Consider the following 13,955-nt stretch of genomic DNA (forward strand, 5'->3'; position numbering starts at 1 on the left):
ACTGGAGACGCTGGGTTCGCCTGTTCGAGCCCAGCACTCCACATTGCTTTCAGTTTAGCTGGTCGTCCGTACTAATACACATTGGCAGTATTAGGGGGTGGGAAACTGATGGGTGGGGATCGGGCGTTGTGGACAGCGACTCCTACAGGTCGGTTGGTGCGCCTGCACAGTAGAATCAGGAAGCGATGGGGGCGGCGCCCCTCCAAAGCGCAGACCCCTGACGCTGAAAAATCGCGCCGTGCAGGTGAAAAAAGATGCGACTGCTGTTACCTCGAGTATCGGAGGGGACTCGTGCTATGTATGACTTAGTCCACATTGCAGCCGGCTTGTGGGAGGCAATAAACAGCGTTCGAGACAGGGGAGGGTTGAATTGGATGATACGAAATTGGGATGGGAGAAAAATAGAAAAATGGGAAAAAAAGTTGATAAAAAAAAAAAGATGGTGGACCGGCCAGAAACAGCAATCATGTAACCACTACACCTCCCTATGTTATTAGATTATACATATATTGTAACTATATTTATTGTAGGGCAAATATAACAGAGGGCATACATACCCTCATCTTGCACCTTGACCTTTTTACACTGCATACTTGCCCATTATGCACATGTCCAGAGTTAATTATATTGTTATATTGTTTACACTGCCTATTTTTATTTGTACTTCTCCATTGTACTATAATTCTATGACCTGTGGGCGGCTACGTGGCGTAGTGGGCAAGGCGCTCGCCACAAAATCTGGAGACGCTGGGCTTGCCTGTTCGAGCCCAGCGCTCCACATTTGCTTTCAGTTTAGCTGGTCGTCCGTACTAATACACATTGGCAGTATTAGGGGGTGGGAAACTGATGGGTGGGGATCGGGCGTTGTGGACAGCGACTCCTACAGGTCGGTTGGTGCGCCTGCGCAGTAGAATCAGGAAGTGTCGGGGGCAGCGTGAGCCTCCCACGCGTTACTCCTCGCCACTGAGAGATCGAGCTGCGCAGGTGAAAAGATGCGACTGCTGTTACCTCAAGTACCGGAGGGGACTTGTGCTATGTATGACTTAGTCCACATTGCAGCCGGCTTGTGGGAGGCAAGAAACAGCGTTCGTGACAGGGGAGGGTTGAATTGGATGATACGAAATTGGGATGGGAGAAAATATAGAAAATGGGAGAAAAAGTGGATCAAAAGAAATTCTATGACCTGTATCATGTCTTCTACCTGTACCTCCCCTCCCCCCTGCTGCTATGATGCCTGCATTTCCCCAAGGGGATCAATAAAGGAATATCTTATCTTAAATAAAAACTAAATTATTGTTATCACAGAGTGATATCAAGTGAATATAGATATTAGATTCAAATGCATTGTCATTATACAGCAGAAGTACAGTACAACGAAAATAAGTTGTCATCTAACCAGAGTGCAAACACCTAAATACAACATACAAGTGATTAAATTGAAGTATATATAAATGAGTACTACTGAGTAATAATGATAATCAGATGTATGTACAGTGTTATATTATTGTGTACAGTGATACAGGTATAAAAACACTATGGTAGTATATACAGGTATGCAAAAAGGATTATATGCAGGTATATTCAGACAGATGTGGATACAAATATATCCTGTAAATATGTATTTTGTAAATATATAATATATATCTATGGTATATACATCATTATTGTACACACTATCATACAGAGTTGTATGGGTAGACTATAGTTTGAGGTAGGTAGTTATGATTAGAGCATAGGTGTCAAACTCATGGCCCGTGGGCCAAATGTGGCCCGCCACGTCATTTGATGTGGCCCCCAAGAGCTCTGGTAATTTTTATTAAAATTCTTTTTAACATTAATCTTGGGTTAAAAAATAGCGGCGTTAAAAAAATTGTGGGTTAATGCGTTAATAAAGCTTTAACTTTGACAGCCTTAGTTATTACACATTCTTACACATACATGTATGTTGAACATCTGAGGTAACAAAGGAAAAAAGCCAAAAGCACTTTGACATTATTTGACAATTTTACAGCCCAAAATACAAAAAAGATCCAGGCGGAATAGGTAACAAAGGGTTGAAGAAATATTGTCTGAACTGTCAGATGCAAACTGGCTGTGTGACATAACCGAGCATCTCGCTCAATTGAATAAGAAGCTGTAGGGACGCAAACAAGTCCCACCCAAAACTTGACCAATATACCGGTAGTTGTGAACTGAGACAACCCTTATTGTTATTTTTGAGTACAGTTACAGTTATGTGTTCATGCAGACACATAATAGCAATTTCATTACGAATTGAAAATGGGGGACCCTGGTGTAAACAAGTCGAAAGTCTTTCTCTGGTCTGCATCCCCTTAACAATTGTGTGTATTGTACTGTACCCATTCTGCAATCTGTTAATTAAACTATCTTCCATTAGTTGGATGTATGGCCTCTGCAAGGTTGTGTGCAGCCATTTGTTTTTGTAACATCCGCTACATCTGTCCCACATGTTCTTTGCAGCTCACGGTTGTTAGTTCTGCCCCTCTTGACTGTGACAAAAAGGTTTTGAACAAACTTAATGTCATAGCTTGTATTTGATGATATTCTTCTTTGTTATTTACTGATTTATTGATGGAGTAATATGGGGTTCTGATAAACTAAAATTATTTGTTAACATTACATCAGCTAACATATATTTTTACATCTATGCAAATGCATATGCAATATGTATAACTTGAATAAGTAATAAATACAGAAACAACATGTTTAACAATATGTAAATGAGTAGCTACATTTATTTTACATTACATTAACATTTATACGGTCTTTGGCCCTTTGAAGGCAACCATAATGCTGATGTGGCCCTCTGTGAAAATGAGTTCGACACCCCTGGATTAGAGGGTAAGGCAGTTGTGGACAGTGAAGGCAGTAGGCAGCAGGCAGCATCATTTACTCTCCGTTGTGTGTCTCTTTCCCTGTGGTAGTGTTGTGCGAGTGTTGGTGTTTGGTGAATAAAGTGTGTCATGTGACCTACCTTCAACAATCCCCCAGGGATATAGTCTCCCCCTCACTCTCTGCCCCCGGGCCTCCACCACTGTGTTGCTGCCGATCACTGCAAACGGAGTGCACTCCTACACACAGGGAAACAAAGGTCGGGGAGGTCACAGGCAACGCAGAAGCCAAACCCCATGTACCTCCAGGGTTCAGAACACTGATCTCTCCATCTCCACACACAACACAAGATTCTGCTGGTGGGAGGCAAGAAACAGCGTTCGAGACAGGGGAGGGTTGAATTGGATGATACGAAATTGGGATGGGAGAAAATATAGAAAATGGGTGAAAAAGTGGATAAAAAAAAAGAAGAACAGTTAATCAAATGTGCAGGAATGGTCAAAAAGCCCAAGGGCTTACAAGCGACCTCCCCTCTTAAACCTATATAGGATAACTACACCGAAAATCCCCCCCCCCCCTCCACATTATGCACAAACACACATGCGCATATCCCTCTCTCATACACACAGATACATACTTCCTTCCATCGTTATGATGATGACACAAAACTCAACATAAAAACTGCCCCAAACCCCTCTGCAGCTCTGTCATGCCTCACCACCTGTCTTGAGGAGATAAAGGCATGGATGAACAGCAACTTCCTCCAACTAAACAGAAAAGAAACCAAGGCACTTCTCATTGGCACCCCTCACCAGGTTCAGTCTTCATCCATATCCCATCTCACTTTATTTTTTTTTTTTTTACTTTATTTTTTAGCGTTTATCGCTTTTCTGGTCAAGCATGACCGACAGAAACAGGTTGAAATGGGATGTAGAGCAGGGGAAGACATTCTGAGAAATGACGGCGGGTCCGGGAATCGAACTCGTGTCCCCCAGATCCGTGACGAGCACGGTTTTCCCCGACGCAGAAATAGCGCCGAGATATGCGGTGAGCTACGGGAGCTCCCTCCCATCTCACCTTTGATGGCCAGGTCATCACCCTCTCCCCCTCAGTCACAAATCTGGGGGTTCGATTTGACCCCCACCTGACCTTCAACATCCACATAAAACACCTCCGCAAGACCTCATTCTATCACCTAAAGAATATATCCAAACTCCGTCCCACTTTAACCCTGTCAGACGCAGAGAAGCTTGTCCATGCCTTTATCTCCTCAAGACTGGACTACTGTAACGGACTCTTCATCAGGATTCCTGGCAAGAGCATCCAAAAACTGCAATACATCCAAAAGAGCGCTGCCAGGATCCTGATGAGAGTCCGTAAACATGAGCACATAACCCCCATCCTCCACTCACTACATTGGCTCCCCATCTCATCCCGGATCAACTACAAAATCCTGATGCTCACCCATAACTTCATAAATGGACACACACCTCTCTACCTACAGGAACTCATCACTCCACAATCCTCCACCCGCACCCTCAGATCCGCAGGTAGCCTGCTCCTTCGGGTCCCCAATACCCGGCTCTGCTGTTGTCTTTAATTTTCTGTTTATACTATGTTTTTAACTATGTTCTATTTTTATTCTGTATTAAATTTTTTAATACATGCCTTGGGCGGTCAGGTGGCGTAGCAAAGATTGTGCTCGTCACCAATGCAAGAGGCTGCGGTCTCGACTCCCGGAGAGTCAGCATTGCCTTGGCTCGGGCTGATCGCTATACTAACTCGTTTGGCTGAGTTAGGGGGAGGGGAGCCGTGGGTGGGTCCTGGGCGTTGTGGACAGCGACCCCTACAGTTCGGTCGGGGCGCCTGCACAGCGAGGGTAGGATCTGGAGAAAGGTAGTGTGACCTTCCACACGTTACACTCTCCCAGTGAGAGTCTGCGCTGCCAGGCTGGCTGCCGGCTGGCTGCACGTGTCGGAGGAAAACATGCGACAGTCTCCGGCCTCCCGGACCAACAGTGGGGGGGGGGTGCACAACAACCAGGAAGGGGGTTGGGAATTGGCATAACGACTAACAGTGGGATGGGAGAAAAATCGGAAAAAAGGAGGGGGGAAAAGATTAAAAAAAAAAATAATAATAATAATAATAATAATTTAATTTTTTAACTATGTTTTAACCCTATAGCACTTTGGGATCCTAGTGAACGAAAAGTGAAATCCCAAAAAAATGTCTCCGCCTGATTTTCTATGCTTTTTCTCCCCATCCCAATTTAGTCGTTATGCCAATTCCCCCCCTCCCCTACCTGGTCGTTGTGCGCATGTTCCCCCTACTGGTCGGTACAAGGGAACCCTGAAGTCTACCACATGCTTCCTCCGACTCATGCAGAGACAGCCAGCGGCTCTTTTCACCTGGCAGCGAGGACTCTCATTGGTGAAGTGTAACGCGTGGGAGGTCACGCTGCCTTCACCACTTCCTGCCTCTCCGTGAGCAGGCGCCCCCAGACCTGACCTGTAGGCGTCACTGTCCACAACGCCAGATTACCACCCACGACTTCCCTCCCGCTAATTCAGCCAAACGAGTTAGTATGACGATCGGCCCAAGCCGCAGGCAATGCTGACTCCGGGGGTCGAGACCGCAGCCTCTTGCATTGGTGACGAGCGCAATCTCCGCTACGCCACCCGACCACCCCACAAATACAATTTATTATTATTATTACAATACTGCATTATACAACAATTATAATGTTGGAAAAAAAGACTACTCACAAATACTATAGACTACAGGATCTGTAGTTCTTTTTTAAGATGGCTTTTAAATGTATTTAAAGTGGAACATGTTTCTGTTAGATTTTGTTTATCATTCCACATCACTGCACCTTGATAAACAAATGAGTATTTGGCAACAGAGGTCCTACATAAAGGAATGCGTAAGTCATTATTTCTTCTTGTGAGATGTGCATGATAATGAGAATTAAACTCAAAATAACGTTGAAAGAAGTTAGGTAAAGGCGGCTGAGTGGCGCAGTGGGCAAGGCGCTCGCCACTAACGCAGGAGATGCTGGTATTGAGCCCAGCTCTCGGCGTTGCTACCGGCTTGGCCGGCCATCATACTAACACAATTGGCAGTGTTAGAGGATGGGAAAGCCAGTGGGTGGGGATTGGACGTTGTGGACAGCGACTCCTACAGGTCGGTTGGGTGACGCCGGTGCGGCGGAAACAGGAAGTATCGGGGGCAGCGTGAGCCTCCCACGCGTTACTCCTCGCCACTGAGAGTTCGAGCTGCTGCGGTGAAAAGATGCGACAGGCTGCCTCCTCGTGTACCGGAGGGGACACGTGATGCAAGGCTTCTATCCTCACTACAGCCGACCAGTGGGAGGAATAGTCTAGCAATGTTCAAGACAGGGGAGGGATGAATTGGAAACACGAAATTGGGATGAGAGAAAATTTTAAAAAAGTGGATAAAAAAAATAAAGAAGTTAGGTAAAGATGAAGGAAGACCAATTACTTTATACATAAGAACCCCTGTTTGGTACTTGTTGACCTCATAAATTGTGAGAAGTTGCAGTTGTTTGAATAATGGTTTGGTTGGGGCTAAATAAGAAGAGTTGGTTGCAATTCTTACAAAGGATTTCTGAGCTCTATGGATTGCTTGTAAGTAAGAAGGGTAAGTGTTGGCCCAAATTATATTGCAGTAAGAGATGGGAGGATAAATTAAACTGTAATACAAAGTTAGTAATGTGCTCTTTTTTTTAATTGGTTTTTAACCCTTTTTTTAATGCCCAACGATTTTGAAACATTCTTGCAAACAATTTCACAATGATTTTTTTTTTTTTTTTTATCTACTTTTTCTCCCATCCCAATTTCTTATTGTCCAATTCTACCCTCCCCCGTCTCGAACGCTGTTAGGCCATGCCTCCCACAGGCCGGCTGCAATGTGGACAAAGCCTTGCATCACGTGTCCCCTCCGGTACTCGAGGAGGCAGCAGTCGCATCTTTTCACCTGCACAGCGGCGAGGGTCTGCGTGGGCGAGGGTCTGCGTGGGAGGGTCACGCCGCCCCCGTTGCTTCCTGATTCTGCTGTGCAGGCGCACCAACAGACCTGTAGGAGTCGCTGTACACAACGTCCGATCCCCACCCTCCAGCTTCCCACCCCTAACACTGCCAATTGTATTAGTATGAACGACCAGCCAAGCTGGTAGCAATGCCGAGAGCTGGGCTCGAACCCAGCATCTCCTGCATTAGTGGCGAGCGCCTTGCCCACTGCGCCACTTAGCTGCCCCCATTTCACAATGATTCTTAAAGCAGAGTTTCTCATCGATATTGACACCCAAGAACTCCACAGATGAAACGTGTACAAGTTCATGGTTATTGATACAAATCTTGGTTCCGTCTGAAATGTTTTTGTTCCGATTCCGATTTCTAAAAATAATGAAGTTAGATTTTTTGACATCGAGTGATAACTTGTTTAACTCTTGAATCTTGGTACGCGTGTTATACGCGTATGTAACCTCTAGTTAGTACACAATGGATAGTACTGTCTACAGCCAAGCAATCCGATCAAATACAACTTCCCATCCATTCCAAAAAAGTGTGCTTTATAAAAAAATCACATTGGTTGCTAAGCAAAAGTACTTGGTGGTAACCAGGAAGCTATTCCAACATCGTTCTTGCTTCCTCCTGGATGTCTCTCACGTTTTGAGGAGACTCTTCAGGCAGCACATGTGTGTTGGTAACAAGCCACGGCATTTTAAACTGTGATTATGAGCCTTGTACCTACAGTAGCCATATCACCGTTGTGCCCATAATCACAGTAAAGTACGTCCTTCAATGCACTTCCTATCAATGCTGTTACTCATGTAAACATCTACTAACACCCCTTCTCTAAAGCCCCGTTTACACAGGCAGGAATGTTGCACCGTTATTCTGTCTCACTGTGTTCTGTACAAAAGGAACAAACGCGGAATGGGCGGGCATTGTTGTTCCGGCATTAAGATGCCAGCAGAGGTCACGTTGCCGGGAGGGGGGGGGGTTGCCCATGCCTCCGTGTAAAAGGGACTGCCGGCATGTCGGGACAGGGGTGTGACGTTTTGATGTGGTTCATTCTGTGGGGGTTATAGGCCTTAATGTAGCTTGTAGATAGTAACATAACCACAACTATGTTCATGAATGGAGAGCTGCCCCATGCCACATTGCTCCATCCAGCTACTGTACGTTTTTACAGTTTTTGTATGAAAGGTGCTATAGAACCTAGGTTGACCATATTATATATAATAATCATAATAATAGTAGTATGTATGTCTAATTAAAACAATATGCAACGTGAGAAGACACAACCTTTACCTTAACACTTTCAGTGCCCATGACGTCATGACGTTTTATCAGCCCAATGCCCACAACGTGTATTGGCATTTAATTTTTTTTATTAGCGATCCGATTTCATATTTCATCAACAGAGTCTCCCGTTGGTACAGCAGCTCCTCCAGCAGCTCAGAATGGAAAAAAGCGCCCCCTATCGTCTATCCCTGTGTAACTGCAGGTCAGTCGCTTAGACTGACCTAGGATCAGTCGATATGTAGAGGCGGAGCCAGCTGGCTACTTGAGCTGGCAAGCTGTCTGCTCAACATGGAAGTCATCGCGGGACGCGTGTATCCTTTCCGCAACGGAATTCGGTTTCCGGGTTCCTCTGATTGGCCGCGACCCCCACGTGACCCGCCCCCCTATCCACCGCTCTGCTCTGCCGCTGCCGCGAGCGGCCACGGACTCGCTCTCTCTTCCTCAATTTATACGCATGGAAGTATTGACTGAATGAATGAATGAATGAAAACTTTATTTAACAGATTGCAGAATGGATACAATACAGTACGGCTCAATACACACAATTGTTAAGGGGATGCAGACCTGAGAAAGACGTTTGTCTTGTTTACATCAGGGTCCCCCATTTTCAATTCATATAGAACGACTACGCCGTAACAAATCATTAAAAAAATATACCGTTAACTGGAATATGTTGTGCCTTTACACATATGTTGGATTATGTAACACATAATATATAACACATAATATGTAATTATGTACATAATCAAACATATAAAATATAATAATAATAATAAATATAATTTAGGACCTGCTCAGAGGTCATCAATCGGCACACATGCGATGCATGCATGCAATTCGTATCTGCGATTAACCCATCCCGTCGTCCTTCCCCCCCCAATCCAAGTGCTCCTGTCCGTCTTCGTCAAGGACGCCACAGCGTTAGCGATCTATTGTTGTGCATGTTTTTCCATTGGGTTTATCTTATCGGGGGGGGAAACCCTTGCGAGCACGGGGAGAACATGCAAACTCCACACAGAAAGGCCTGGGAGATACCCCACCTGGGTACCTGGCATCATGGAAACCTGGTCCCCAAGTGGGAATCGAACCCTGGACCTTCTTGCTGTGAGGCGACAGTGTTAACCACTACACCACCGTGCCGCTAATGTTGTGCCTTTACACGGTGTAAAGGCACAACATATTCCTTTAATGATTTGTTACGGCGTAGTCGTTCTATATGAATTGAAAATGGGGGACCCTGATGTAAACAAGACAAACGTCTTTCTCAGGTCTGCATCCCCTTAACAATTGTGTGTATTGAGCCGTACTGTATTATACCCATTCTGCAATCTGTTAAATAAAGTTCTCATTCATTCAGTCAATACTTCCATGGGTATAAATTGAGGAAGCGAGCGAGTCCGCGGCCGCGCGCGGCAGAGCGGTGGATAGGGGGGAGGGTCACGTCGGGGTTGCGGCCAATCAGAGGAAACCGGAAACCGGAAACCGAATTCCGTTGCGGCAAGGATACACGCTCGCGGGACGGGAATCAGCCTGGAATATATATTCACAGTAGCCAATACTCAATAAGCGTGATACATTTTTGGAATGGCGATCAGGAATTGGAATGATCTTTTTGGAGAACATCTGATCTGAGGTAAGGAATCTATTTTACCAGTCTTGGGATAATCAGAGTTGTATTCGCTGAGATCTCAGCGTTTGGCCTATGTGTGATGTGTCTGTCTGTGCGCGATCGCTGATGAGGAAATCAGAGAATCGATTTTTCAGCCCGCAGCCCAGCGTGCATACGTACACATATACTATCGATAATCTAGCGTTTATTTGAAAACGATTCATAAATAGGCCGAAAAACGTTTGTGTATTCTAGAATATTCCAGTAAACGTCTTTTATCATGGAATATTTATATTTTCATTGAAAACGAGGGCTTTTCAAAATGCTATAAAACGAAAATGAACCGATAAAAAAACAATCCGCTTCGACAATGTTGACTGGAAAACGAGTCATTGATAAGCGATGGGCAGATTAGACACATAGCCATAATTTAAAACATAGATTAGGCGTTTTTTAACGCTAACATTGAAGTGGATGGTGGGCATTCAACCGGTAAATCAAGGTTAAGCTTGGGCTCTGAAAATGTTAATGAGTTCTGGTAAAAAGCTCACAGTACATAATCAACTGGCTGCCCTTGACACACAGAGCAGTGACTGACTGAGAACTCTACACCAGCCTCCAGACTAAACAGCATCATCTACTTCAGGATAAAGAAATTTTTGGGACATAACATTTAATGACTGTTAAGATGGAGCCTACCTACGATTAGTAGTAGCCTACAGACAGGTCTGCGTTGCCAGCTTTATAGGCTTAGCCAAGGCATTCGATTCAGTTGACCACAAGACCCTTCTGGATAGGCTCTCCAGCATTGGTTTATCCCCCACCTGCTGCAACTGGTTTGCCAGCTACCTTACTAACCGGATCCAACAGGTCAAGACAGATAATAACCTGAGCCACTTGCCATCACTAAAGGGGTGCTTCAGGGCTCAATCTTGGGTCCTACCCTGTTTTCCATTTATATTAATGATGTGGCGAAGGCTGCAGGCAGCTCTCGGATCCACCTTTATGCTGATGACACCATCCTGTATGCTTCAGGCCCTTCTCTCCATTCCACGGCCTCCACTCTTCAAGTCTCACTTCAGGGCTGGCGCAGTGGGCAAGGCACTCGCCTCTAACGCAGGAGACGCTGGGTTCGAGCCCAGCTCTCGGCGTTGGTACCGGCTGGCCGGTCGTTCATACTAACACAATTGGCAAGTGTTAGAGGGTGGGAAAGCCGGTGGGTGGGGATTTGACGTTGTGGACAGCGACTCCTACAAGTCGGTTTGGTGACGCCGGTGCGACGGAAGCAGGAAGTGAGGGGGGCAGCGTGAGCCTCCCGCGCGTTACTCCTCGCCACTGAGAGTTCAAGCTGCTGCGGCGAAAAGATGCGACAGGCTGCCTCCTCGTGTACCGGAGGGGACACGTGATGCAAGACTTTTGTCCTCACTACAACCTACCTGTGGGAGGCATAGTCTAAGACAGGGGAGGGAAGAATTGGTTATACGAAATTGGGATGGGAGAAAAATAGAAAAATGGGGAGAAAAAGTGGATAAAAAAAGAAAAACAGTCTCACTTCCATCGAGCAGTCCTTTCATAACCTCCACCTTCAGCTTAACACTAAAAAGACCAAATGCATCTTATTCGATCGCAAAAAGAACCCCCTCCCCCCCGAAGATCCTTTGCACTGATGACACCGAACTGGAGTTTGTCAAGTCCTACAAATATCTAGGGCTTTGGCTGGACTTTCTTTCTCCATTCACATTAACAATCTTCAGTCTAAAGTGAAAGCCAGACTGGCATTTACAAAGCTTCCTTCACACGCTCCGCAAAACTCACCCTTATAAACTGTCTTGCCCATCCTGGACTATGGTGATGTCATCTATAAAAAGGCTTCAAAGACGGCTCTACACTAGGGTGCATCAAATTGCAATGCAAATTTTATCTCAACATATCAATCTGTGTGGGGTTGCATTCTGTTCGGACAAACATAAAAATGATTTGTGCAAAGTTTGGGAAAGATTCGTTGAGATTTAGAGGTACCACACAGCATGTGAAATATATGAAAATTGGCCTTTTTGGGCGTTTTACTAGATAACATGACAAGGCAATTTCAAAAACGGCAAGAAATAGTTTTTGAGAACAACATTTATTAACTCTAACATTTAAGAACAAAATGTTTGATAACAACATTGAAATAGTCTTTCAAACATGTCTCAAGCATCCTAGAGTCCTAGACCTGGTCCAGCTTGCGCTTGCAGCAGCGAAGATTTGGCTGTGTTGAGCGGTCATGCTCAACTGCCTGTAGCACATTCTGCAGGTGCTCCTCACTCCTGGCTGCTGCCACAAAGTCTGACGTCAGTTTGACGACACGCTCGGCACAGTCATTCACAACATTGATGGCACGTACATTCACTGCACCCATCTGAAATGCTGTACTGGTAACCCAATCATCTACATCCAGTGAAAGAAACGCGGGATCGATGTGCAGCAGGTGCATGCCGAACCAGCAGTCTGGGTTGGCGAGGTCAGCCAAGCTGGTGGTCGGCGAGAGGGTTGGAAACTTTGGCTTGCCGAAGCCAGTGCCAAAGCGGAGCTGTGGGGCTTGCATGGATATATCAGCCGGCTTGTGCTCCAATATAGCATCTGCAAGTGCGCGCCGCTCGCCAACTGGCACCTTGGTGCTGAAGAGTGCCAGGGGCAGCATCTCGCCTGACCGGTACCATAGGTGCCGCTTCAGCGCCTTAATCGCTGATGCTGCGATGCCCTCGTCAACAGACTTGTATGCGTACAGGTTGTGGTAGAGTGTAAGGTCATTCCATGCCACATCTACGGCCGTGTCGCAGGTCAACCACCACGTTGCGTAGATGTGCGTGATGAAGTTGGCAAACGCCCGAATCTTCAGCACCTGCTGCTGCGTAGTGATGGTCCCCTGAGGAAGCAAGGCAATGTGCTGCTCCATCAAGGCCAGCTTGAGAGTGTAGAGCAGCTTAGCCATCCACCGCGCCTTGTGCAGTGCTCCCGGTCGTTGGAAGTTAACTGGAGTGTGCTCTGCACTGTCTGCACTCAGATACACAAGACATAGCTGCACGAACTCGCGATAGTCGCCTCGCTTGTAGTCGAGCACTCCTGCAGCGCACACAATTAGTTCAGCACGCAACTTGCCCAGGAACGGTGTTTCGGCATCGCCAGGAATTTAGCGAGCCAATGGGCCGCTGTCCTTGTGTGGCAACAGGTTCCAGTTGTCGCGCAGACGTGTAAACAATGTAACCTCTGGCGAGCGTGACATCTCCACCTTGAGGTCAGTGAAGATGTGGCTGAGGAGCACCTCGCCGATGTGGTGCCGGCACCCGGACCAGAGCAGTGGTCGACCCAGTGAGAGCTGGATGGCAATGCAGGCTGCCGTGAGATGGCCAGTGTTTGACGCGGTGGTGTCAAATGCCATGTTGACAACCTGATCGGTGCAGCACCAGTCCTGCAGCAGCTTGCATGTCAGCCGGGCAATGATCGTTCCACATGCCTCATCAGTCCCCTTCATGTATGCTGGCACACCAAGCAGTTTGAGCCGCTCCACGTCTCCGATCACCACTGTCAGACGCTCCTCCAACTGGCGCACATTGTTGAGCATTGGCGTCAACTTGCTGTCCCAGTGCAAGGTGCACATGGGAGGTGGTGTCCACTGTTCTTGCTGGTCCTCACTGATGGCCTGCAACACGTGGCGGCGCGCTCGGTCTGCTGTTGCGTAGGATGTGGAGACCATTGCCGAATTGCCACCGGATTCCTCGATCAGACCGCGCGTGAAGGCAGCCTGCTGCATTGGTGTGATCTTCAACCGTGTAGCCAGTGACACAAGACTCGGCCGGCTGAGAATGTCTGATGGAATGAAGGCTGTGGTGCCAGTCTTCTTACGCTCACGGGTGGGTGTGTTCTCAGCCGGTGGAGCAGCTGTTTCATCTGCATTGCTGTCTTCATCACTTTCGCTTTCCAACACCACCGCCATGCTGGACCTCGCAGTCATCTCCTGCTGCTCCTTGGTAAAGCATGCCTGCTGCGCTGCTTCACGCTCCTGTCGCCGCTTCAACTTGGATTGCAGATTGGCATCCAATGCTCCAAATGTGGCCACTCTGTCGCCCTTCATGCTGGCCAGGAAAGCAATGTCCTCTGGATCACAGATCAGCTCCTCT

The 13,955-nt window shown here is 46.7% G+C and overlaps 1 protein-coding gene across 2 annotated transcripts in view; it reads right to left on the reverse strand.

Moving 5' to 3' along the window:
- septin5a (septin 5a) overlaps positions 1 to 13,955 on the reverse strand; it is a 49,276-nt gene that overhangs the window by 6,290 nt on the left and 29,031 nt on the right. For both annotated transcript variants that reach the window (XM_084316348.1, XM_084316347.1), the window contains one exon: positions 2,996 to 3,092. In XM_084316348.1, coding sequence (XP_084172474.1) covers positions 2,996 to 3,092 — 97 coding nt within the window. The remainder of the gene's footprint in view (positions 1 to 2,995; positions 3,093 to 13,955) is intronic.

This window comes from Notolepis coatsorum (genome assembly GCF_963971535.1).
Source record: "Notolepis coatsorum genome assembly, chromosome: 1".
NCBI classification, from domain to species: Eukaryota; Metazoa; Chordata; class Actinopteri; order Aulopiformes; family Paralepididae; genus Notolepis; species Notolepis coatsorum.